Source organism: Calidris pugnax, unplaced genomic scaffold (genome assembly GCF_001431845.1).
Source record: "Calidris pugnax isolate Ruff unplaced genomic scaffold, ASM143184v1 scaffold38, whole genome shotgun sequence".
Lineage (NCBI taxonomy): Eukaryota > Metazoa > Chordata > Aves > Charadriiformes > Scolopacidae > Calidris > Calidris pugnax.
The window spans coordinates 9,637,581-9,665,345 of record NW_015090995.1 but is presented as its reverse complement, the minus strand read 5'-3'; the positions used below and the strand labels follow the sequence as shown (position 1 = coordinate 9,665,345).

Genomic DNA, 27,765 nt, shown 5'->3' with positions numbered 1-27,765 from the left:
TTTTTTTTTTTTTTTTGTGGTTGGACTCGATGATCTCTGAGGTCCCTTCCAACCACTACAATTCTGTGATTCTGTGATTCTGCTGCTAGAGTTCAGTGGCAGTAAAACATTTTCCCTCTCATTAAAGTGTTACTTTTAAAGAGATATTTAGAAAAAAAGCTTAAAAGCAGAGATTTAAACCAATTCAAAGCCAGTAACTGCAGTAACTCCCTATGCTCTGCAACTCCTATTTCATTTCTTTGATATTGCTCTCAAGAAGTCCGTCACACACATTTCCTCGGGATTTCAAGGGGATATTATTATCATTTTTTTCTTAAAAGCAACATTTTCAGTGTTTCATCTAGGCCTCGGGACACATTAAAGCGTCTTTTCATTATCGCAGCCTTACTGCAGATATAAATAGAACTGGCCTTTGCTTTGCCAACCGTGCCGCCTTTTTTCTTTCTTTTCAGGTGTTTGTGCAGAGGTATGACCACACACACCTCGGCACGAGGCTGCAGGCAGCTCCCATCCATGTCAGCAGAGCCAGCAGCTCTCGTGCCCAGAGGTCACTCCACTCAGCCCATTACTAACCCGTATCAAAACGCACATAGCTTCTGGGGAGCATCACACGTTCATTTTAAAAGAAGGTGCCAATTCAATCAGTCCACAATTTTAACACCCTCTTTTATTCTAATTCTCCCAAGTTTTGATGTGTGGCCGGCTCCAGCACTGAAAGGAAAAATCAAAGCAACCCCCAGAGCACCACAGCATCACGAAGCACAGCTGGACGGGGCTGGGCGCGTGTCACCAGCAGCAGGAAGGTCAGGTTTACCCCTCAGTTGCAGTTATTTCTTCCATCCATTCAATGACAACAAAACCCCAGCACACACAAACCTGGCTCCAGCTGGGCAGGACCAGATGCCTTGGCTTCATTTTTGCACATCCCAAACTGCCTAGAGGTATATTCCAAAACCCAGTACATGTTGGGCGATTTCTTGACGCTGGTTAAATTTAGCTCTAAAATATCTTTGTGACTGAAGCCTTCTCCCACTGACCGAATTACCTTTCCCCCTCTGCAGACATCTGTCTCACGCTTCTGCTAGAAGTGACATTGCGACACCTCCTCCACTACTGAGTAGTGGTGAAGCTCTTATATTCCAAAGAAACAGCATTTTTCCTCTATAGTTAAAGTATGTTACAGGGATGCCCTTTGCCTATTTTAGAGTATTTTTTCCTCTTTGCCACCTCCTCCATGATCTGCAGGTCGTCTTCAAAACACCCGCCTCATGCACCCTGTTGGCTTATTTTATTAAAATGACCGAAATGGACCTTTGTTTCTTATGACTGGCAACAGGAAATTATTTCCCAGTAGCCAAGCTCAAAATGTTCTCTTACATGTGATTACTGTTGGTCATCCAGTCATGAGCCAAATTCACCAAATTAATTTTATTTTTAAAATGAATTTATATATTCTCCCTTTTTTTATTATGTTTAAAGCTTTAGGTTATACTGATGTTAATTTTTTTATCCCTGTCTTCAAAACTAAGAGAGTGATAAAGAAGCTTAAAAAAATTTAAAAAGAGGGAGGAGAGAAAGAGACAAGGTCCTCCCACTAAGCCAGGAGCTGGGTTACACGGAGAACATTTCATGCTGGGCAATATCAGTGCAAGAAATGGAACTGGTATACTGGAGAGGGAGAAGATCCAGAAGGAAGCCAGTTACAGCTGCCTGGTCTCAGGCCTGGGTCCAGCTACGTAAACTTCAATATACCTTGGAGTAGGCCAGCACACACTGAAGCACAATAAATCCATGACAGAAGCAGAGCAAATGGGAGTGAGACAAGTGCAAAGCAGGGGAGCATCCTGACCATGGCACGCACACAAAGGTCGGCAGAGACATGGATAAAGGACCTAAAGCAGCAGAGTTAGCACACTCCTCTGCTACACCAGCCCTATGACCACTTTATAGCTCTTTAACAAGGGAAATTTATAGCCCTAAGTCAGACATATGTTGCTGATACAAAACACAAAGGTCTGTACTAAAAACAGTGCAGGTATTTAATCTGAATAATACACGCTGCCTTTATATAGATGCACGCCTCACTGATATGAACTTAGGTAGTTAAGTGTGAACCTTAGCTTCATTATCATCACTCATTGCTTTTATTCCACGTGTGCAATTAGCTCTTCTACAGCAGCTAATGAATCCAGTAGCTTATGAACCATTAAAAAGCAAGTTACTAAACAGGAGTGAAAAAATGCCAGATGACTCTCTTGGTACCACCGCTGTCGCCTGCCTTGGGGACCACTTTGAGATCCATCCATTTTAGGCAGTTGCTTTCTTGGATTTTCAGTACAGCAAACTGCAAAGAAGTGGCTACCATTATCTTGGTCTTTTGGACAAGGCTCTGCCTTTCTGCTCCCCCACGAGCCTGCTGTCGAGTCCCTGTGGCCACAGCTGCCTCTGGGAGCAGCGAGGGACAGTGGTCGGGGCCCCCAGCCCAATGCCAGCTCTGGAGCATATGGAGGCTGGCCTAATGATGCTACTTTAATGATAAGAACAGGCCTGAGATTTCCAAGCTCTTTACTGAGAAGGAAAAAATAGGTCTCACGAAGGCCAGAGGGCACCATTAGCCCCCTTTCCCAAGTGTGGACATGAAAGCAGAGATGTCATTTACTGAAGGTCATAGGGCAAAGTCTAATAGATCAATGTCACAGCTTTTAGCCACAGATAACTTGTGATGCCAGCAATTTACTTACCTATATGGACAGAAAAATCAATCCCATCATTACATGAACCTCTTGTTTTTATTACATTCTCGGCAGAAGAAAGTAGGTCAGACACCATGAGCATGCACAGGGCATTTCTCTTTCAGCAAGGCCAACCCCCAGATCTACTAAACTCTACCCACGGTTTATGAATTTGTGGGATGCCACAGATAAGCCAGGTTCAAGCACATGTATGTAGACTAGTAGATTTGTAAGAATACACAAATCTTTGATAATATACACACAAATGTAAAAGAAAGGGTGAACTGGTGAATAATATTATTTCACAGTCAAATTTGGGATGGGAGACATTGTCATGCTGGTTTGCTGTTCAGATTAACGATGTTATAACTTCTGCTTTAGAAATGGTATTTTCCTTTCCCAGCTGGGCCAAAGGAAGCCCAGAGAGCTGAAGGATCAGGCCCACGAGGCCCGGGGCTGCCCGCTTTCCTCCAGGATCCCCTCAGTCAAGGTTCAGACAACCCCTGCACGGGGTCTGTGAGCAGAGTTGCTGTCTCCTGCTGAGGGGGTCCTCTGAACCCCCCCTGACAGAGCAGGGACGGGGGCCTGGCAGGGAGCTGGTGGAGGTGGTGGGGAAGGAGGACCAAGGGCAGTGCTGCACACACAGCATCTGGGGAAGCCGCCTGCAAAACCCCTCCAGGCGTCACCAACACTACCGTTTCCCCACCTCTGACACACCTAGGCACCCAATTACAAAAAAAACCTTTATCTTCTAAAACAATACAATACTGTAGGAGTTTTTTTTCCCTGTGGGTCATGGTCATTTTGAAAATGCAAGCTTTGGCAGCAGGCAGGCAATGTGCTGCAGCTGCTTTAGCAGACATCTTTTCTGGAGTGAGCTCTGCTCCTACTAACAGACAAGCAAAGAGTCACTCTGGCTGTACCCAGGCGTCGCTGACATGTCACTAACAGCCTGAGTAGCAGAATGTAAATCAAGAGTTTAAGACGTCCTTTCCCGGCACAACATTGAACTTCAGACTACGCCCATATTCATCTCCTCACTTTATTGCTGCCATCCGTTCCTCCCCCATTGCAATACTGATGGGGAAATTAAAATGGAAGTCTTCACCAAGATTTTACAAGCTGTCTTTGTGAATCCCCTTGTGATTCACGACCAAAGCCAGGCTCAGCGAGCGCTCACCCCGAGGAAGCTCACCATGAGGCCTCACTGCTGGGGCTCAGCACGGCTGTGCTGTGCAAGCCTGTCTGTCTGTCTGTCTGTCTGCCTGGGAAGGAGGAGGCAGCACGCACCGGAGCCGTCCGGCTGGAGAGATTACATCAGCCCTCAGGCTAAGGGGCATCTTTCCAGCAGTGACATATTTAGCAGAGTGGTCTTGTCTGGGCAACTGAGCAGCACACCAGCCCTGCTCTAGATTTGGCCCATAATAAATTAACAGAGAACGGCGTTTCCAGCACACGATCCAAACGCTGTCAGGTCTAATGAGTTTGCAGCTCCAGACAGAACAGGTCAATATACAGGCAATGATGGAGAAATCCCAGTGGACTGCAAGAGGGGATGTTTCGCATTGACATCATTAGAGTTTCTAAACCTTCATGTATTTTCTAATTATGCAAAAGTAACAGTAGCAGTGCTGTGAGTAATTTATCAGCACCCATGTATTTTAAATGAATCCCTAACAAGCATGTATTAATGTGACACAGCAGCATTACGTAAAGTAGGAGAGACTTGAAAAACCAGGGTCCTGGCTGTCTTGAGCAATGTCATTATCATTATTATAGAGCTGCTCTCCAAAAAGTAGAGCATTCAAACAGCAAGTGATTTTTCCCCCAGGCGCTCCCTGCTTGCCTCTGTGGTGCAGACACAGTCACGGCATTAACCCGCTGCTGCCCGCTGTGCCAGGCTTCCCCGGGGGCTGCAGCCACACACACCGCCTGGCCCAGGGAACCCGCTCCCCTCCACGCTGCAGACAGCACCCCTGCTCCTACAGACATCAACTGCTGAGCAGGATCCAGACACGGGTGAGCTGGAAAGCCTAAACCACAAACACAACTAGAGCTGACAGACAAATGCCATCTGTTGTTGAAGATCAAGGAGAGAATTATTCAAATATTGTTATTAAGTGTTGACTGAAAGCTTCACTGAATCCTGGCTTGTCTGCTGAAATCAGTGAAATGGTTCAGCCACCTTAACCCTGGTTCCATTCAAACGTTTCCTTTTCAAGGAGTGGATGATGGATGAGCTGTTAATTTCAGTTCCCGTAAGGATACATTTTCCTCTGCAATCCATAGGCCTAAAGACATTAGATCACTTTGTGGGAAACCATTTCTTTCGTAATTATGTCACATTTGATTTCCTGCTGTCCTTAAAACTGCCTGTTAGCCATGTGGCAGAAAGGAGGTTCAACAGATTTAGAGACACACCCCCCCACACAAGTAGCCCATCTATCATTCATGCAATGGAGAGGGTGTGATCTCTCTTCACACATGCGTTCACTTTTTAATACTTGTACACACCCCCACCTATATCAAACAGTGAAGGGAGAAAGAATACATGAGTGAATAAGTTTTTCACACTTTCTTTGTTCAAAAGCAAGTAAACCACAGTAATTTTTCTAATTAATTGCTGCCACATTGCCTATCAAAGATCTATACAGGTCATATTTGGAGCTATCACTTTTCTGTGATGTTCTATTCTTTAAAGTCCATAAATACAATCACACTTCAATATTTTTGTCAGGCATTTGTTATGATGACTGTGTTGTTTTGCTCGATGCCAAGAACACAGAGGGCTTAAAACTGCTAATGATAGTTTTATCCAAAGGCAAAAGCAAAGCATTTGTATGAATGCTGTGCTAGAAACAAGTCCTTCATCTTCACTAGCAAAATAAATTTTGAAATTAAAAATCAAAGAGTTTAACTACAGATGAAACCCTTAGTGCTGCGTGCACAGAGTTCACTCTGGTGTTTTTAATAGGCTCTAATGATGATCTCAATATCGTTTGATTGCACAGAATGCATAAAAATTGCACAGCAGCTATTGGTTCATAATTCAAGGCTTTTCCCTACCTAAACCGCTTGCTGGCAGAATTTATTTCCCTTAGCTCTTCTCTTCATACAGCCTTATCATCAGAGGAAAGCAATGAGCTCTTTATCTTATAACTGGGTGTAATATGCTAGTGCTTCAGAACACATTACAGTCATTGTTTTCCCTCTCTCCCTGATGGGTCTGGGGTGCTGCTGTGCTCCCACCCGCTGCGTCCCCGCGGGACCAGCCTGTCCGTACCCAGAGCCCTGGCAGGGACCGTGTCAGGGAGTCCTCTCGGCAGCCACCAGCTGGGGTGGGTGGAATCCAGTGGCAGCTCACTCTGTGGAGCCGGGAGGGACCTGGCAGTGTCACGGGTGTCACTGCAGCCCCATCGTACAGCCTGTTATACAGCACCGCGTGAACAGCAGCGGAGGTTTTAGCAGAAGGTATTCCAAAATCCTTTTGATGGGTTTAAGGAACATTATTTTTAATGTCCAAGGAATTTGGGGCCAATCCATTCATTTATTGTTTCATTGCTTTTTCAGATAAATGTTTATTTTCTGCTTTGGTGCTAATCTGTCTGGCGTTTTTTTCCTTTCTTTTGAGCAAATTGTTTTCTAGATTGGCTTTCATTTTACCAGCTAAACAAGCTGTACTAAAAGTTCTTTTCAAGACATACCTCACCTCGGTAAGTCCCCTTACCATATTTACATGCTTTTTCTGGTACATGTTTCCACATCAAAGCATCTTTCCTCAGCTTGGGCAACCAGAGCTGCAAACAGAAATGCTAAGCCTCTTGCCAGGGCATTTCGTGCTTTTATATCTGCTCTTGCTCAACTACTCAGACTTGAAACCAAGAAAAGAGAAAAAGGAGCACCACCTTAGGGGCCATCCTTAACATGACTTCCCATATCCTAAAAATTGTAGGTTTATGTCATGCTTTATATATCTATGAAGTCCAGAAAGGCTTCTAATCTGAACCTGACTTTGAAAGAACCACTTTTTTAAGAAAACTGATGAAGAGGTATTCCAAATGTGGAACGTGTGTAAAAGAATGGTATCACCGTCGTGCAAAACATTAAGAGGAAAATATCATTGAAGCAACGGGGTAGGCTATCCAAGTGCAATGAGAAGCAAAGCCTACACACAAGAGGTACAAGCACGTGCATAAACCTTGGTGTGCTAAAGTCAGCTATCACTCCATGTCCTGAAATAACAGAGACTTGAGCCTTAGCTGTGAATATTGTACCATGTTGCAAAAAATTCCTAAAAATAATATCTGAAGTACCTAACTGTGCTTGAAGGCTGTCAGCCTGTTTGATTTCTCCAGGCACTGAGTCTAAAGTCTTTATTGACAGCAGAAGCAACGTCAGTGTCAAACTCTCTATCCAATACTCATGAACATCAGGGTAGGAGTAACCAACTGTAACAGCACAAACCATTATGTCCAAAGGATCTTTGGCCTTTCTACTGGAACGCCTAACAGGCCTGGCAATTAGTCCCATTTCCAGGAGAAAACATCAGGAACAGCCTTCAGAGCCACAAGTTATTTCATCTGAGGCACAGATGACACACATCTGTCTACTATCAGGGACATCCTTGAAACCATTGCTGAGAAAAATACAAAGTTCCAAAATAAAATATCAGTCCTTTGAGGCCTCCTTTGTCCTCTTAGTTTTAGTTACCTACCTGGTAATGGTGTGATATGAGTCACCTGCAATTTCCCAAAGAAGGGAGAAGGACATAATGCATAATCTTGCTGTTACTTGCCTTAGTATTTCAACCTGTAAAGTCTTGTCACATCAGATCAATTAAGGAGGATACCTTCTGAAACTTCAGGCTTTCAGTAAACTATACCAGCAGGTCAGCTGTGCTTGTCACTGATCAAACATATACCTTGCAAGTTATTTTACAAAAGCCTCTTAACAGAGATATCTGCTATCAATTAAAAGAAACCATCAGAAATTCAAGAGCAATTTACATTTCTAAATGTCTAGAAACATGTTCTGCTTCTACTGAATTTTAAATACAGCCAAGTTTACATAAGAATTACTAATTGGTTATAAAGGTCATGCCTTCTGAATATATGCATATTGTAGGTCTGAAACCTATTAGACTGTGGTATTATACTGAGGCTCAGTGCTGAATTTGGATTAAATGGTGTTATATTGATTTGATGAGCTGCTCAGATATGCTGAAGCCTTAATTGAATGTATTAGAAGATGTTAATTCTAACAGATACACCCTTAAAAGTAGTAGCTCAGTGATTTTAAATTGCTATCTACTACAGGCCTTTGCCATTTTTCAAGAAAAGGAATGAGGTATTTTGGAGTCCTTAACCTGAGACTGCATGTTAGTAAATATCTAAGGAGAGGTTCTTTCTTTTTGCTTTCAATATGGATGAATGCCCTTTGAAAGCAAAAAAGAGAATTGATGTAATCTATTGATTGCATTTAAATGCCTTTATAAGCTAATTAGTGCAAAATGTAAAGTGTTTCTGAGCAGAAACAAGCAACAACCACGAAAACACAGGAAGGCTCATTTCATTCTTGGATATACTGGGGGGGACAAATGGCCTGATGCAGAGAGTCACCAACAAGCGAGGAGTGTGAACAGTGCCTGCTGTGAAACTGCTATAAAACCCAGGCTCTCTTGTGACTGAGAGCCATGTCATGCTGACAGCAGTCACTGCGTGTGCTTGAGACAGCCAGGGTGTATCTAGCTTTAAATCTACATATCTGAGATAGAGTTTACCTGGGAGACATTGTGATGTTTAGGGAAACAGCCAACGCTATAAAATAGGTCACTAGCTGGAGTCTGCCCAGGTCTGAAGTGGCTGAAAGTCACTACCATCTGTTCATCTGAGATGAAGCGCTGGTTTTGTTCCAGTTCCTACCAGATAGGTACCCACACTGAGAGAAACCTTGAAAAGTGTTCCTAGTTGGAAATGGTGTTGGCAGGAAGGAGCCGTGGACTGAAGGCTCTAAAGGAACAGACAAGATGGTGGGAATCTGAAACTTGTTTATGTGCCGTCCCTCTATGATGCATTAGGAGGCAATTTTTGCTTGCTGTTGTCAGTCTGGCACCTTTCACTGGCCAACAGCAGCTACTAAGATTAATATCTCACTAATGTATTTGAGAAACATTTTAGCTTTACAGCTCTGGGAAGAGATACACCCATACAAGCTTCTTTATGGGATCTTGAGAGACTGTCCTGTGTCTCCTGTGTGAAGTCACGGTCCAGCTCCAAAGCCAAGTTGCTCTTCTTGGTGCCTCTATATACGTGCTGCCCTCCTGCCTACAGCCAGGTAACTTCTCCCACCTCTGGGGAAGATTTATCTCCCTCTCACACGCCAGGGTGTGTGTACGTACACATGGGCAACCTGTGCAAGTAAGGATTGCACTAACTTGCTCATGTTAGAAGCTTCCCTCAGTTAGAAGTTTCTTTTCTCTCTGGGTAGATGATCCTGACCTATTCAGCCAACGGCTGCTCAAATTGATTAAATGCTGGTGGGGAAGGGGCAGAGGAGGATATTCCCCTCACAGGGGGAATGAGCATCACGCTGTACCCAGGAGAACTCACGGCTTTTTCTGACTCAGCCCACTATCACTCCCACTGATGCTCTAGCAGCTTACAGGGAGAAAAGTATCCCAAACCACAGAGCAGGCATAGCCTGTGCAGCAGGCGCTCAGAAACCAACTGTCCTCTAAGACTTATTTCAAGTTTCAGCCATCATTACCATCTTATTAAGTAGCTAATAAAGACTGTACAACCAAGTATTTACGTGAACATATGCATTTAATCTACAGCAAAGCTTTTGCCCTTCTCAAATCAACTGAAGAAGACTCTAATTACAACAGTTTCATGGTTGCATCACTCCATTCAAATTAATTACTCTGCAAAAGTTAATACAACTGAAATTATGTTGTGTGCCTTGAGAATGCTGAGGAGAAAGAAGCACCACTTAGGGCCCATTCTCCCTCCCACTTGGCCCATCCAGATCACCCAGAGCAGGCATTACGCCCCGCTCCACACTACCGGGGCTCTGCTCTCCTCCTTCCCCATCCGACTCCTCTCCCTGGCAGCTCCTGACAGATCATCCTCATTTACAGCCCTGCTTTCTCCAGCACCAGGAGAGAGTCACAGCTCATCTCAAGACTATTAACAACACAACAAAGTATTCATACATTTACCAGACTTTGTATCCTTTCACACGAAACACTCATTCCTTTGATCTCTCAGTGAGAAGGGATTTCCTTGTTATGTCAAACCATTAAGGAAATGAAGAAACACCCTCATACGATTCCTCTTTCTGTATTAACTGTAACAACATATTCAAAAGAAGATTTTTCCCCCCCTAAGAACAGTATAGTGACTGTAAACAGCACCAATGTTTCTAATCAAGTTGTGCTACCTCTTCTGACAGGTCCACTCAACTCATTTTTGCTGTGCAGATAATACTGCCTCCGGATGATAATTAAACAGAATACAAATTTTAACACACTGATGTCACCCAAGGTCAGTGTTTATCTTACAGGAGCCATTGTAACATACCAGCCACCACAGTTAATGAAGAACTACAGAGTATCTACTTTTATATAAAGATATTACACAGAAGTAAGGGAGAATAGAAATAATTCATAAAATAATTTTGCATTCACTTCCAGCTTTACATCAGATTTATACACACTTGTAAGTGTGTCTGTGGCTGTGTATTGAAATTTTTAGCAAATTCAAGGAGCCATTAGTATTTCATCAGCCTACGTCAGCAAGGCTGGTTTTGTCTCCCTCCTCCCTCACGCTTGCACCTGGCCAGTATGCGCGACAGGCAACAATTAGTCCTGCAGCACTGACCACTTTCCTATCCAAAAAAAGGTCGGTTTGAATGGCACCTGATTGGCACCACTGAGAGAGGACCAAGAGCTCCCAGAAAGGACTGAGCATTTCAGTTCGCCCTTGGAAAGGCCAGAAATTAGAGCTTTTCAGGTTGCAATGTTTTTAGATACATAAAAGTGGTCTGAGGTCACATTTAGAGTTTGTAATGACCCTCACCAAGCTCTCAAGCCTATGGCTGGGCAAGTGGAGAAAGAAAGGATGATCTTAAATAAGGGTATATTCGCCCCTACCACCTCATACTGCAAACCCAGCATTTCCCTAGCCAAGGTGAACACACACCAGTGTTCTGGGGGACAAAAGTTTTGCCCCTGACTGCTTGATACAGCCACAGCCAGATGCTGGCAAGCAATGAAGACACAACAACAGTAATTGCAGCAATCAATGCACCATATAGAAATGAACAGTAACACATGACTCCCAACCCCCTTCTCATACTGGCAAGTGAACACCGATGTCGGATGGCATTAACGGCTGCCAGCTGGGCAAACCGAGCAAGTAGGTCAAGAGCATCACTCCTCCAAGAGTTTTCTTTGCTAAATATTGTGCTAACGACTGCATTATTGCTCATCAGACGGAGGTTCTGAAACTGGTGTTAAAAAAACCCTTCCCATGACAGCAGAGGTCAGCTTTTCCATCTTGAGATGTTTCAGGTTTAGCAAAACCACCCATTTTTGATAACGCCTTTTGATATTAAAATCTGCACTCAGGCCTGTCCTGATTGCACAAAGCAGCTTTCACCTGAACAGCTATTACCGTTGGGTAAAAACAAATGACTGAAAACCATATATTAGACACAGTTTAGAAAAGCTCTAATGGAGGTTTAACAGACTTACTCGAAAGAATTCTTTGGTTGAGCCTGAATCCAAAGTGCCATAGGCTATTTCAGTTTGTTTAGCCAGGTCCTCTGCGCTCTCTATGGGAGAAACCATCCTTTCCACCGTAAGGAAGGCAGCAAGATTAGCAGTGTAGGAAGAGATAATGATGAGAGTGAAGAACCACCAGACTCCTCCGACAATTCGCCCTGAGAGAGATCTATGGAAAAACACACATCATCAAATTGTTTGAAGACATTCCTTGATTATTTTTTTTTCTTCATCGAAGAGAAATTCACATGCACAACCCTTTTGTCCAGGTCCTCCAGGTATCTGGGAACAGGCGGTCTGTGAGCCAGTTCCTGGTAGCCTTCCTCAGGAGAGCAAACTCGGTGCCTGCCTGATCTTACCTAGTTAAACTCTCTCTCCAGTCTTTCAGTGAAAGCAAGGACAGCCAATTAAGAAATCATCTGAGCCAACCCCATCGGAGGCTTGGAGAGCAACAAGCTCTCCTGACTTCCACAGACTGTTTGCTGGCGAAGTCTTTTGCCCGAAGACTTTTGTCTCCTCTGCTTGCCCAGCCTTTCCCTGACGCTGGATTTGCCCGCTGTGACATGGCCAGCATCATGTCTCTTTGGGGCTGCCCAATTTGGAGGACATCAATGTACCTTTTACTGCATCGACTCTCAAATGTAAGGTGTAGTAAACTACAAAAAGGAATCTGAGTAACCATGCAAAGGAATAAAACAAAAATGATCCAGTATCTTTCTCTAATCACCATCTACCAGGAATTACAAATTGAATCTGCAAATTGAAGTAAGAAGAAAGGTTGAGTTTCTTTATGTTTTATGTTAATTAAAATTTGCATGCTGCGCTGTTCCAAGTCAAGTGTATTCCTTCTTTATAACCACCAGAGCAACGGAGAAAGGAGCAGACAAAAATTTTAATTGTGTTCTGTTTTTGTTGTCTTTTTTTTGGTTTTTGTTTTCTAAAAGGATACCATAAGGACAAAAAAAAAAAGGCTATTTATAAACATATAATTACGAAATGCCTAGTGGTCAGGAGGTCTAGATCCAGTCAGCAGGAGCTCTGATGCTTTAAAGCAATTGAACATCAGGCTCAAAATATTTATTCGGGGCTGAAGGATGCCAGCGCCACGTCACTCAGCTGGGCAAGGGATTTCACCACCATGTACAGTGCTCGTTCTTCAAACACAGCACATTGACCAGGAATCACTTCAGAAGCTGGGACAAAGCTATTGCATTTGTTTTCCCTTAGCTCTACTGATACCAGCTGAGGAAGAATCAATCCCAGATACATTAAATCCAAGGAACCTGGGTGCTGTAGTCTTCGCTTGAAGTGTGAAGGGAAGAAACAGAAAGCAAAAAAACTCTTACCTGCTTATTTGTTTCCTTCAAGCCCCTCTGTGCCATCCCCAGACAGTGGGTACAAGTTGTCCTACCAACAGATGGAGACAGGAAAAAAGCAAAAGTCTCGTGATGTGCCCCCAACCCACCCACACAGGGGGGGTTAGCTGGTAAACAGCCTAGTCTTGGCCAGAGCCTGAGATTGCCTCAGCCATTAAAAAAAATCCCATTAATTATTAAGAAAAAAAGAAAAAAAAAAAAAAAAGAATCCATCCAACATTAAAGAACACACCAAAGAAAAAAAAAATCGCCAACACAATAAAAACAGAAAAAGCAATCTGGAATAGGTTAGAGGAATGTAGAGAAACAAACTAAGAGGTGAAGCACTGCTATTGTCCACTCTCCTCTGCCCAAGGAACTGAAGCAGCAGCTCCCACTGAGAGGGCAGATGCAGGCTGGTTCCTATGGATTACAGCTTGCACCACGTGCCAGCACTGTTAGCACCCCAGGGACTGCTGCATCAAGTCTGCACCAATGTGCAAGGCAGCTCAGGTGTTTACAAAGCTTAGGGATGCTTGAGGAGTGCATCACCTCTTTGTCCATCAGGAAGCAATGTCTTCCGAGGTACGAACTCTGAGTGACATCACCATAGCTCTGGCCTGTGTGGGCTTCCTCTGGGCAGGCACACATCCACCAGATCACTGACAAGTGAAGGAGGCTTCCCTGCCCTTCTTGAGGGCCTCCCAAGGGGATAAAAGGCTTCCAAGTTTCAGCCTGGGCTGTGCTGCACCTGTGCTCACTAACAGAAGGCTACTGAGTAAAGGTAAGTTGCAGAAATATAAATCCAGAAAAACGTAGTAAGTCAAGCAATCTCTTGCTCTACATTCTTTGTAGGTATCAAGTGAGTATTGAGACTTCACAGATGGCTAAAGTCCTTTCTGGCCAGCTCCCTTACCAGTTAGGGTCTTGGCTTTAGCTGCTTTGTAAAATTCAATACCCTACACACCAAATGAGCCTCTTACATGGGCTGATGTAATTTTAGCAAACTACAAAGTGGTGCCTGCTGAACTCATCACTTAAGGCTCACTTTGGAGCCAGTGGAGAGAAAGAGAAGAGACAGACACCCTCAGAAAGAGATTTATCTCACTTGCTGCAGTGTGGGATAAGTCTGAAGGTGCCCATCTGTCTCATGACCTTGGAGGGAACCAAGATGCCTAACTAAAACATAGCCTATTGCTTTTAGATGGCTACATCAGGTGAAATTCATCTCCCCTCTGTTCAGTCCTCCACTACATACTTTCCATCTTCAGAGAAGGCCTAAAGTTGAATTCCTCCTCCCTGCAGTGAGGTTTCAGAGCCAGATTGAGCAGACGTCTGGCTAGCAGGTACAGCTGCTGAAACATCCACTTCCATACAGCAAGACTAGGTTTATCTGGGGTTTCCAGGTTCACATGGCCCTCTTGCTGTACAGTAGGTCTTGAAACAGGAAGATGAAAAAAAGACTTGCCAGGGTGTTCAAATAAATTCAATGGAAGTATTGGGAAAAAAATTAGTACGTGTTCATTCTTCCTATAGTTTTCCATAGAAAATGTCTTACTTGCATTGTAGCTGCCCCTCTGTTAGCAGGACAGACGGGTTGCTGGGATGAAGATGTGAAGAAGTCAAGCATTTTCCAAACCAGTGAAACCTCAAGCTCATGCTGCTGTAACAATAAAAAGTCTGTGTCGAGCTGCATGCTCTTACGACATATTATACACAGAGAAAGGTAAAAATATCTTGCCCCAGAGATCTTGCAACCTGCATGAACCAACTCAGACAGATACAGGACAAAAAATAGAGAACAGCTGAGAGGCAGGGGAAGGTGGGCATGGCTGGGTCCCTTGACGAAGAAGGCAGTTCCCCAAGGGTCCTACATGCGAGAGAGGGGTCTTGCTAGATAAGGACCAGAACTGTTCTCAGAAGAGTTGAGGTCACTTGAAAGAAAAGTCACTACAGAATTGCTTCTCCCAGAGTCTTCCAATGAGCACGAAGAGGAAGATTTAATGGGTGCTACTACGGAGCAGCCTGAGCTCACACAGCTGTAGCCGGTGGTAGCACAGGATGAGGCAAAAGAAAAACAAAACAAAAACCAATGCTGACACTGAAGGAAAGACAGACAGAGAGAGCTGAAGAACATGAACACAGACGAGCATGGCCTGGCAGTCTCCTTGTCCAAAGGACCCCAGTTCACCCCAGTCCATCTGCTGATATGAAGGCTCCTTATACCCACTGCAGGGGCTGGTGTAGAGGGACGCGGGAGAAAAAGGGTTAGTACATAAACACCGGGCTGGCAATAAGAGAACACTTGTATGGTTTGTACCACAAACCACAGAAATGTGTGTCCATTACTCAGATAATAATTACAGAAAAATCAATCACAGCTTTTAATACCAGCACCAATTTTTTTGATTAAGACATACTTGTCCTAGTGTGCAGGTTTGTAATTTAAAAGCAAACAACTAATGCTTTATCCCAACATGTCGTTTTCCAAATTACTTCAGTAAACAGATACTTTGCACGACATTATTTTAAAGTGAATTAGGGTGTTAACAAATGAGAAGAGTAACAAAGACCTGGAATAACAGAATTATAACTCCATTATCAAAACAAAGTCAGGCGGTATTTTCAAAAGCAAGTAAACAGGAAGAGTGCATACCTTGAGAGGAAATTTAAAAGGAAGCATGGAGTCAAATGAGAGCAAGTTAGTAACAAGAGAAAAACAAAATAAATATTCAAATTCACATTCAGTTTCCAGGAGAACAATGCATTCAAACAAAATCTCATTTATTTATCAAAATAGCTTGAATTTTGTTTCTACTCATGGCCATAAAACATATTTGATTTCCTATAGCACACAGAAATAATAAGCTTCTCACACTACTCAATTTTTAATTGGGGTTTTCTGATCGATGCCAGACGGCTGTTAGATTGATAAATAACCCTGAACAACTCTGGTGCAAACTCTCCCTGTCTCGAACCCGCTGATGCTCTGAGCACAGGTTCTGTGGTACCCACCAAGCTGGGAGCTCAGCCCCTCGCTCTCGCTCCCAGCCAGCCCCTACCTCTCCTGCCGGCCCTCGCCTCGCCAACTGGGACACAACACAATAGATAACAGCATCTGAAGCACTGACTTGAGATGCTTCCGTCACAGGAACTGGCAGTGGGAGTTTCAGAAATATCTAGTTATCCCGCTCTCATTGCTATGTTGAAAGTCCCACAAAGTCATTCCCATGGTCTTTAATAGGAGTCTCTTGAGTCTTCTGCCACGAAAATAGGGATCTAGAAATACACCCTCTTAAATGACCAACCTCATGAGACAATTTTTAATGAACCCCCTGTCTTTTTCCATCAGCAATTAATTAATCTAGCCTCTTTGTTCCACATGAATAAAGAGCAAAATGAAAATACATGCTCTCATAGAGATTTCAAAGATACTTTCGCTTAGAACAGTGTTACAAATTTAACTGTGTTTTCTCCTGATTCCATTTGCTGTACACATCTTACATTAAAGCAAGTTTAATAATCTACTTTTGATCCATCAAAAGTGAATTTTCAATGCTTTAGCTCACTATGCAGAAACACAGCAGCCTTTGATAGCAGAACAAAACTGCTGGAAAAAATGTTGATTCCATCAAGGGATGCACTAACCCCCATCCTTTGGCTGCTATCTGATTCCATTTAGAGGACTCCTATTAAATACAGAGAGGAGAGTATAGGGATATATCCTCTGGAATATCCACACAGCATACTCACCGAGGATAGATCTAACTAGTCATTAGATGTCACAGCTGTTCCACACAAAGGCAGCTGAAAGAGCCTTTATCAGCAAGTACAAAAGTGATCTCTCCAGACTGCTTGTCGGCATCTCTCTACAAGTGCTGTACGCTCTCATATAAGAAATTTATTCAGACAAAACTCACAATGGAAGAATGAAGCCCCTTTTAATGGCAATAAAATAGTATGAAACATTCATATCGTCAATGTACTGTGAATGGCGTAACCTTACAAAGATACGGATTAAGAATGGAATACTCGGGAATAGTACCTTCTATGGAAAAGAAATTTGACATTTAATCAACTTAAATCAACATACTGGTCAAAGGAACAGCGTTTCTGGAATTTAAACCAAGGTATTAAATTTCTCTTATTTTCAGTAACAATGCATGTAACTGCCTGGAACCTGTTATCATGAAAGATAACAAAATAACTGGACAATGTCTTCAAACAATGGCCATGTCTTATTACTGACCTAATAGCTTCTGATGGACAGATAAAATAAATAGTTTAGTGCTGTCTCTTTTTTTTTTTTTTTTGGTAGGTATTTCCAAAGCACTTATGGTAGCATTGAAAAAAAAGAGTATGTTCTGCTGGTTATATAAGGTAAATGGCTGAACATGTCAAAGAGTCACATGAGAGCTTAACAAAAATCCTATGCACTTCTATTTAACTGTCAATAAACAGACCTAGCGGAAACAGCGCAATGCCTGCAGCTTTCCATGTGATGTCCCAGTGCTTATTTCCCGGTCCTTTATATTGGGCACACACATGGTCAACAGCAATTTAAACGTTATCACTACTCATCACCTTTAACAGCAAGCAGAGAGGCAAAGTTTCAATACAGAATTTAGGCATAGAGCAGAAACACGGTGTGTAAACAGGAGGAGAAGGCCAGCAGCAAGAGCTGCACGGCGAGGCAGCACACCCGACACTGACAACTGCACAAACTGCTGCACGGTCACATCCAGGCAAAAACGTGCGTGTGGGTAACGTGGGATATACAGGCAGCTGTCAATAAGTGCAAAATCTAATTGCTGCTATCAAGACTCTTAAAACATAAGCATGATTTGCATCAAATACCAACAGGCACATGCCAGTATCTCTGAAAGACCTGGATTTTGTTTGGATCGTTAGGAGATTTCAGTGTGCAACGACTGTGAAGGTAAAAATCATGATCCTTTCCATGAAACTTCAAAGAAATTTTGTCACTTGCTTCAGTGAGGCTACTCAAGATCCCTACCACTACGTGGAGCAGGAAAGCCTGGTAACTTTTCAATGATTCGGGTATCGAAAAAGGTACCCAAATACGGAGATCAGCAAGGTGTATTTCGAGTATAAGTGCTTAGTTAGAAAAGATATGTCTCTCTTGCTTTAATTAGCAACCTTGTTAAAGGGAAAACTGCATCCTGTTTGTACTAAGCAGGCAATTTTAATTATTAAAATAGATGTAAACTGGTTATTAAAAATATTGTCATACAAAATATAACTACTGCTCCATCACTAAGAAACTAGATAATTTTACTGCTTATCACAGGCACATCACCAAAGTATTTTACCACTGTAAATGTAGAAACATATATATTATTCAAAAAACATTTGATCAATTAGAGAGAACTTCACTGTTCTCAGATGGTTTTCAAAATGCTTTATAATATATAATATATTTGTAATTATAATAATAAATATCATTCTACAATAGTTAATACCAGTGCTCTCTGTTGAATTGGAAGTAATATCAAACATGTTTCACTACAGTCTCATTCAGAGAGACTGTCTTCATGAATAAGAGAAATCTTTATGAAAACTGGCAATGCTTATTATACCATATTGACTATGAACACAGAGACAACAGATTAGACTGGACTGAAATAACAATACACATACAAGACAATATGCAGAAACTGTTAGAAGGACACATATGGAGACCTGAACACGTGAAAGACAGTGGTAAGGAAATTAGTAATAGATGAAAGGATGGTTCAAGAAGAACAAAACTAGAGAAATTAGGCACAAAAGAAAGTATAAAGACTAGCAGAAGCCATGACGGGAGGGGAGGTGCTTTAAAGTGCTGTTGCATGTGACTTTTTTAAATAAACAATTCTTACTTTGCAAAGCAGAATATATTATATGCACTAAGGAGATGACCGTAAAATGAGATATGCAGCAAAAACACGGTAGCCCTCCAAGCATTGCTGAAAACAGAAAACCCTATGCATTTTACAGCCTCAACATGGTGTATATAAGTTTGGCAGAAATGCATAAATGGTTTTATAAGGCAATACCACTCACTCTGGAGGTGAATGTTAGCAAGCATGGTGGCTTGATGATGATGCTTAGCACTGAATGAAATGTCAAAATAAATAATTTGGAATTAAAAATAAATTTGAAAAAGTAACATATATGCACCATGGCATCAGAAAATGACCATAAAATGCAAAAAGGTGATGGAGTGATACGGAACAAACCTTGGAGAAATATCGCATCCTTGCTGCATAAAGGCACCCAGGGAAAACCAAAGGCTGTTAAATATTCCAAATTCATTTGGAGGGTCAGGAGGATTCTGAGGGTCACGTGGTTCTTCATTGCTGTCTTCCAAGTGCCATTCATAAGGGCTGAATCTGCTGACTAGGAAAAGAACTACGCTGACGCCAATGTAAGCAAAGACTATACACATCCAAATTTCATAAGCCAAAGGATCCAGGAAAGAGAATACGCCTGGTTTAGATTTCTGAGGTTTCTTGATCATGATGGAGATGCCCAGGCTCATAAAGGGTTTGGAAAAGTCTATGACTTCTTCTCGCACCAACGTTATGGTGAGGGGGGCAACAGCTATATCTGCTCTCTGAAAAGGGAAAACAAATCCAAGTTAGTTACAAAAACAGTTGCAACATAATCACAATCTAGAACCTCAGGCTAATGAATCAGGTAAATTACAAGAATGAATAGGAAACATTTTCTTTGAAGCCTGTTTTTCATCCACTGAAGTTAAGGACTACACGATACTGATAGAGAATTATTAACAAGAAAAATTACTATCAAATCTGTGCAATGGCCTCACAACAGAAGCAGACATGTACCAACATGTACTTATGTTTCTATTAAGTTAAAATGGATGAATAAAAACTATGCAAACTGGACAATGAGATGGCAACTAAAATGATGTCATTTTCTAGTAATGGTCTGTACCCATCCATCTTTCTTGAAGACTTTAGGCACATTATGTGTTTGTTCTATTTTAATTTTCTCTTTTCCATTGTTCTTGCCTTTCTGATTAGTCCAGGATCTTTAAAAGGAAGCTACGAGAAGTAATCAGTCACTGAATTTCAGTTGGATTTGGGCACTACCACTCTTATCCTTCTTTGAAACCCCATTGCTATAAGGGATAGAAGGCGGTAAAATAGTGGGGTGATAGGAATCAGACAGCCCACCCTTTCTGTGGGCACTGAAGAACAGTAATAGAGATTAGAGTCCCTGAGAAGTAAATGGCCAGGGTTATCTGAGAAGAATGCAAAGCAGTATTTTTCAGTATAAAGTATGCCATCCCATTTTACAGAACTTAGCTCTATAGGTCTGTAACACAGACCATGCTTTAATGCCATGTCATCTGGAAGTACAATCTCATCTCATTGCATCTGTCCTTCACCACCCTGTTGGTATACCCTGAACCAACACCCTTCCCTTCAATCAATACATCTTTGCTGGATTCCATGGGAGGGCAAGAATGTGAACTAAAAAAAAAATTAGTTACCTGACTAAAAATAAAATTCCAGAATAGATTTTCAACATATTTGACTGTATCTGCATTTTTATGCCAGAAAGTCAAGTCATGCTGTTTAGATCACCTGGCCTTGATTCAGCCAAGTACTTAAGCAGGTGTCAGCGTTTGCAACGGAGGGGACTCAAATGTCCAAAAAAAAGCTCTTTTCATTTAAAAATTAGTGTTATGAGAGTCTACATACCTGCATACATTTTTTGTAATCTATTTTAAACACTCTAACTATTCATGTTATTGATAATTTTAAAAGATGGCCTTTCATTAGTAATTAAGAATTTCAGAAAGAAAAAATTATTACTGGGAAAGTTTAACTCAACAGTATCTAAACTGCTATGCCCCTTTTAAATCAGTTTTTTGTTTCCCACTAGAAGTATGTATCTTTTGCTGGTGGAAAAATAAAACCTGATTAAGTAGAAGTTTGCATAAAAATTAATAGGAAATGTAAATAAGAAGTGAGTAAAATCTGAATAAAATAATTGAATATGCCTTTATGATGGTGATGTACATGACTTTCATTAATACCTGAGTTGTTCCTTCTCCTAGATAGTTGGCTTGTGTTTGTTTTTTTTTTAAAGTTTGATAGTTAGAAAAGGGGAAGGCTTCTCATAAGGTTAATCTCAGAATGACAGACTCCGTGCCAGCTGGTGCCCCAGTGGCTGCACTTTCTCTGCTAACGGCAGACTTGTCGGACCGAGGACCCGTCCTCTACAGCCCTTCCCACAGCAAGTCTCCCTCCCTGCAGTACCTGACTGCACACACAACCTCTAGATTTGCTCCAGCCACTGAGGAACACCTCTCAACAGCCTCTACTGGCATGTGCAACTCTGAGGGACGTGGGCAAGTTCACTGCTTGGAATGATCAGACACACCACGCCTGTGCAGGGAAGGAAGCCATTCGGAGACCATGGCCCTGGGTGCACCCTCTCACAGCCCTCCTTGGCCCCTTGAGACATCCAGCTGTGCTAGGACGTTGCCTTTGCTCTCGAGGGACTGCCTTCCCCAAGGAGAAAACCCTCACCTGATTTGCGGTCACTTACTGCAAAAACTGAACTTAATGTGGCTTGAATATTAAACTTGAAAATGCCAGCTGCCTTTGGATGCCTGGATGTTTACTGGCTTTGCAGTTGAATGTGTTAATCACTTAAGTAATAGAGAGACTTGTGGGGACACAAGTAGAGTGTGGTAAAAGGACCGGATGATGCTGGGACTTGTTTGTGATGAATTCCCCTAAAACATACATTTGTCTTGTAGCTGCTGCTTGTTGAGCTACTGTCAAATATTAGATATCTGCGGTCACTAAGTATGGGATGCACACAGAGTATCAGTTTTAAATGTAGTCAAGAGTCCACAGCTGGCTGGGAGACTAAGTACTTTGACTGTGGCTACTGTATTTCGTGTTGAACTAATGAGGTACTTACAAATTAATCCTTATTAGAGCAAGCTGAATAGATCAGGACCCCTGCAGAGACTTAGCAATGATTCCACGGGAAGTGAAGCTCAGGTGGGAGGCAGGTGCCCTACTGCTTGGCACTTCTGCACATGGACAGCCAGCTCGGAACAGCTCGTCAAGGTAGGAAAAGGCTGGTTCAGCTTTAAGAGCACCTAGTTTCTGTAGCATTTTCCCAGACTTGGAGAAATTGAATTCTCCCAAAGTAATATTTTAATTGCCAAAGTAGACACGGTGGAGCTCTTCCTAAGTGCTGATGCAGCACGCAATAAAATCTGTATCTCCTTCATGAGCAGCTGAGTTCAGGCAGGATGTTCCTGTGGGGTCTTGGGGGAATGAAGCTGATGCTGTGCTGAAGCACAGACAAATCAGTTTTTAAAGACCAGATTGTTATTATGTCCTCATTCATACCATACAGTACAGATTTCTTTGTAAATGATTTAAAATTGAATTTTAGTATTACAAAGAATACAAATATTTATTTTTCTGATACATTCTGTCTTCCTGCTTTCCTTTCATTTTTGGTATGCGTTCAATATAGTGGAAACAACACAAACACCCTCATGTCTTAAAAGAATAAAGCAGCAATTGTCTTCTGCAGAGGAAATAAGCATGGGCTCAGACACGGGGTCTCAGGAAACCATTGACAACCAGGGCACTGGAAGTGGACCAGCTATAATCCAGCACCTGAGCACGGTTCTCCACCACTATCCTGAATATTAGTTGCACTAGAGAGGTTAAAAAAGAGACTGCTCTTTACTTGTTTATTTAGAGATAGAGTATTGAATTGGAGAGCTTATGGAGAGCTCTAAGCAACCTAAAGGATCATTAATAATTGCAGCACAGTTGTGAATTCCACTCCTCCCTCCCCACCCCGTTATGGCTGCAGATAAGCAGAACCCATGAAAATTGAGCTCGATTAAAAAGAACGCAACCAGAACCACAAACATGCCTTTCCCTGTGCAGAAATGGAGGGGGGCGGGGGGTTAAGAACCTCAACAACTAAGCTTTGCTAATCACTCATGACTAATGGCGTTTCAAACATCATCTTCACTGCATTTGAGCTGGGCGAGAAATGTCACGGATTCCTCTGAGGCTTGTTCTGTCTTTGCCTACTCGAGTGGGAGGGATGGATTTAGAGAGGGCATGCAGCACACAGCACTACCCGCTCTGTTCAAAGCTGACCCAGGGGGCTGCAAACCTCCAGACTCTTAAGGGGAGGGAGAAAAAAATCACAAATGGAAATATCCCTCTATATGGAGAAAGAAAAACGATAAGATGTTCCACCCCTGTAACCCAAAAGGAAGGATTGAATTCTTCTACTCACAGACCTAAAGATGAGTCTTCCTAACTTCAAAGCCATGCTCTAGAGGAGATACCGCTCATGCTCCTGCCTGCACGTGCTTCTGGTCATTAATACTTGCAGAACTGAACAATTTCTTTGCCAGTGTGTCACTTTTCAAGAAGTGGGTCTGATCTACAGTCCCTTTGCAAGACCTTTGTGTGATGGGAAGTCAGTCAGCACTTCGAAGACCGAGGTCTTTGGAGTGCTGGCTGACCGAAGAAGACAGACACTGCCCAATTTCCACTGGGAGCCCAAACCCTCAGGCTCCCCAGAAGTTCTCAGTGCAGGTACACAGCAGTGCCAGAAGAGCCTGTGCTGGAATGACAACTGACTCTGAGCATGTTTTAGGAGTTCTCAGTGCAGTCTGAGGTTTCCAGGCATCAAAAAAGTGCGCCAGAGAGAGCAACACATCACCTGTGGCATCTGCTGGTGAAAGCTACTTTGTAAAGAGAGTCCAGCGTACTCAAGGATATCAGAGTGGGTTGAGAGGCTGGGTCATGGGGGCAAAGCATTTTTAACACACTAGCTCACACTTATTTAAAACCACCAGCTGATACCTGACTGGCAACGTGCTGCATTGAAGTCTTAGTGCGTATCAGCTGAGCAGTGTAAAAGGCCATATTAAGGTGTTAAAACTGCAGTTGGCCTTGTCTGCAGTAGTTTGTCAATGTTGTCCAAGCAGGCTTTATGGCTTTATGTGGATGCCCACAGTTCCTTTGGAGACACTATTACTGTAAGCAGATGGAGAAATTAAGGGTGCATCTGCTTTCTGAGCTGTGGACACACATGTTCTTCCTCTGTCTGTGCTTGGACACAGGTCAGCCAAAGTCTGTGACCGTGTCAGCGTGGCTCTGTGCCAGGGCTGTTGTCCTGTCCCCCAGCACGGTGCAGTGCCACCATGGCTCAGCACCTGCCTGGACAGGGACCCCCCATCTGTCTGGGTGTGTAGAGGAGGAGGGTCCATCTGAGCCATGGGGCAGAGCCATCGCCTTTGGGCACTTGTCCCTGGGCTTCCCTCCCATTGAAACCAGGGGTGAGGGGCGAAGGGCGAGCTTTTCCTACTCACGGCACAGGCAGGCTCTGCAGACTAAGAGCACACGGGATGTTTCGAGGAGAATTAGGAATCGAATTAGTCTTTTTCTCCGCTGCGATTCAAAGGCTGTGTATGCCATCTGGAGTCTTTCTTCTGCTGCTGGAGAGCTAGAGAGGCCAGCGCCGCGCGAGGCTGGTTAGTCTGGTAAAGGCAGGGAGATGTGTAGGTGGTCCCGCTCTGACAGACTGCGGGGGCTGCCTGCGTTCGGGGGACTGTCTGTCCTTTACATCCCTGCTTCATTCCTTTACGCTATTTTACATATTGAAAGGTTTTTATAAAGACCTTTTTTTTCACCTGAGGAGAGTCTGAAAGGCTGTAAGGTCTGGCTGCTCTTTACACTCCCAAAGCATTTGTAGTTACAATTAAGATCTGTGTTAAACTTACTGTCAATTAGCCTCAGCGCTGTGAAAAGCGTCAGGCCCAGGGAGGGAAGGCTTTCCCTGGCTGAACAGCGGAGGAAGAACAGCAGCCTGCTTTAAAAGGGGAAGAAGAAATAAAAGCCTACAGAAAGAGGCTTACCCTACAGAAGAGAAAAGACGATTGTCTAGTGCTCAGCTGCTGGTGGGTACAAAGCCCCGAGCACCGGGCTCGCGGGGTGTGCGCTGAGCGCTGTGGGAGGTGCTGCTGCTCATCAGCCCCACAAGGGCACCTCGTTAGCAGAATGATCTCTGGGGGACAGAGCACTGGCCTTGCTGGTTTGCTTTGCTGGTTAAGTTTAAATAGCAGTTCAGTCCCTTAGACTGAGAATGATTTAGCTACTTCCCTCTTCTAAAACGTGCAGGAAAAAAGCTTTACCTATTTGCTATTTTTATGCTGCCAAAAGTTTCCACTATGTTTTAGAAATTTATTTTTGTTTAAAACACAAAAGGGCCTGAATTGGTAGGTTTTTTCTGGTAGGAAGAGGAGTCTTATTTTGACACCATCAGAGTGAAAGAGCAAAATTAAGGTTTTCTTAGACCTGAACTGATGTTTTTTTATTTATGAAAAATCAAATAAATTTCATTGTTATGTCAAGTTTATTATTATCAATTATTATTACCATTATTAGTACTACCACCACCATTTGAAAATTGCTAACAAACTACAAGGCCCTGTTGTCTTGCCTCTAACAAGACTTCTGGGTTCTGCTGTTAGAAGGAAAGGAGTTTGGGAACGTCTGCTCTGCCAGAACTCCCTGCCTCCCGAGCTGCCAAAGAGCTCCCTTCTCTGGAACCAGTTGTGCAGCCCATTGCAAAGCCACGAGGCAAGGTGCCAGAGGGCACACTGAGATTGTCCTCAGCTGTGGGGGACCCTAATGCACAGCAGACTTTTACGCCCTCCAACCAGCCCTGGTGTGATATGAGAGAGGGGAGGGAGAATTTCTAATGGGAAGTATTATGGTGTGTCTATCTGCAGGTAACGTGTAACTCCCGGCACTACTCCAGTTAGCCTAGTTAATGCAGACCTCCAGCTAGTCTTACACTGGAGTCAGGGCTGTGCTGGTCAGCCTCAGGACCCACAGCACCGTGACACAGCACCCCTGCTGGTTTGGGTACAGCTCAGGGCTCACAGAGCCCCTTCCTGTCCCTCCTGTCCCACTCCTCGGCAGTGGGAGCCACTGGGAGGCTGCAAGGACCCGGCTGCGCTCTCTCTCCTGACTCTACGCTGCATCCCACAGGAAGCAAGAGCGACAGTAACAACCAACTGGCACAAACAAAACATTAATTACAGTTAATTAGGGTTTTGGCATTAAAATGACAAGCCATTCACTTCCTATGACTGTCCTAACAGCAATTTTAGAAAAGAGTTGTATGCATTGAGCTAAGCGAAAAAGGGCACAGCATTCAAAAAGCCTGGTAAGATTTCCCAGCAGTGCCAGGTGGTGGCGAGAAGCTTGTTAGGTCAGGAATATGCTGCATTTGACAAATGACTAGTCACTGTTATCACTTGAGACAAATGCAATCTAAAAGATTGTGTTTTCTGCCACAGCTCAGTTCAGCTGCTGGATAACGGGTACCAAAACCAATCAGGTCCCTTTTATCCCCCCATGCCCGTCTTCCATACATGCTAATAAAGGCATTTAAAATCTAATCTCCCTCTTGTCTTCCCAAAATGGAATCCAGAGGAGCCAAATATGACAGTCATTTTGCAGACAGGGCTCACAGGGGCATTAGGGGTAACGTACAGTTTTAGTTCCCTAATAGAGTTTTAAGCCCCTGAGAGATAAAGGAAAGTCAGCACATAAATGAGGCGCTTGCTCCAAATAATTAGCACTTCTAGAGCACTTTTCATCTTCAAAGGGCTTTGTGCACATCCTTGTGAGTGTGGTACACAGTCCCCTCTCAACAGATGGAGAAAGAGGCCAAGGGCATTTCATGATGTTTGCAAACAGGGCTGGGAAAGGGTCCGGAGGGCTGGTGAGGTTTGTACTTAGAGCTCAGGGGCTGTTTTCCCTGCTGACAGAAAGGCAGGTGGATTTCTGAGCAACGTGCCAGCTCAGAGGTTCAGCTCGGCAGGATGGGGAGCCAGCTCAGCAGCGCTGGGCTGTAAGCATTAACCTGGGTCTACAGTCAAACGTCAAGGGACACATCTGACCTTTGAATAATTGAGCACTGCAGTGAAGAGGCTTCAGTAACTGAGCTCGCAGCGTGAGAAGAGGAGCTGTTGGGGGTCAGGGAGGGAAACATTCCTCAGTTTTTCATTAATGAGAACACACAGACGAAAACTGCTTCAGAATACAAAGGAACAGGCCTTTTTGCAGAGGAAAATGACAACGGTGGGGTGGGTTCAGGGTGTTTTAAGGCATGGTCTGCGGTGCCTGTGAGGCTGGTTTTTGCTGATGTGGAAAGCCCTGTCCAACCTGGTCTTGAATGCTTCCAGGTATAGAGCATCTACCACCTCTCTGGGCAACCTGGGCCAGTGTGTCACCACTCCCATTTGTAAAAAATTTCTTCCTTATATCTAGTCTGAGTCTTACCCACTTTTAGTTTAAAGCCATCACCCCTTGTCCTATCACAACAGGTCCTGCTAAAATGTTTGTGCCCATCTTTCTTATAAGCCCTCTGTAGGTACTGGAAGGCTGCTATAAGGTCTCCCCAGAACCACCTTTTCTCCAGGCTGAATGACCCCAACTCTTTCAGCCTGTCCTTACAGAGGAGGTGCTCCAGCCCCCTGATCATTTTTGTGGCCCTTTATCCAGATGGATCTTGCATCGAACAGCAGCTGCACAGGCTAATCTTGGCTCAAGTCCCGAAGGCAGTGGCCCACATCACACCTTTCCTCCTCTGGTGTAGGCAGTCCCTGTGTCCTGGCTGTTAGCACCAATTTCAGGTTCTCCTTTGTCATGACTTTTGCACGTGGTACAATTTTTTTTTTTTTTTAAGTGAACAAACTGTTTCATTGCTTTTCACTTGCAAATATAACAAAAGGACCCAATTACAGCTAATACTCTTGATATTTCCTGAACCATACACAGGG

The 27,765-nt window shown here is 43.4% G+C and overlaps 1 protein-coding gene across 3 annotated transcripts in view; it reads right to left on the bottom strand.

Moving 5' to 3' along the window:
• Positions 1-27,765, bottom strand: part of GRIA3 (glutamate receptor, ionotropic, AMPA 3) — a 151,872-nt gene that overhangs the window by 25,263 nt on the left and 98,844 nt on the right. For all 3 annotated transcript variants that reach the window (XR_001413457.1, XM_014955100.1, XM_014955099.1), the window contains exons 11-12: positions 19,115-19,491; positions 11,488-11,686 (exon numbers count right to left, since the gene is read on the bottom strand). Coding sequence is in view for 2 of the 3 variants with exons in the window: in XM_014955100.1 (XP_014810586.1) it covers positions 11,488-11,686; positions 19,115-19,491 (576 nt within the window). In the remaining variant the exon portion in view is untranslated. The remainder of the gene's footprint in view (positions 1-11,487; positions 11,687-19,114; positions 19,492-27,765) is intronic.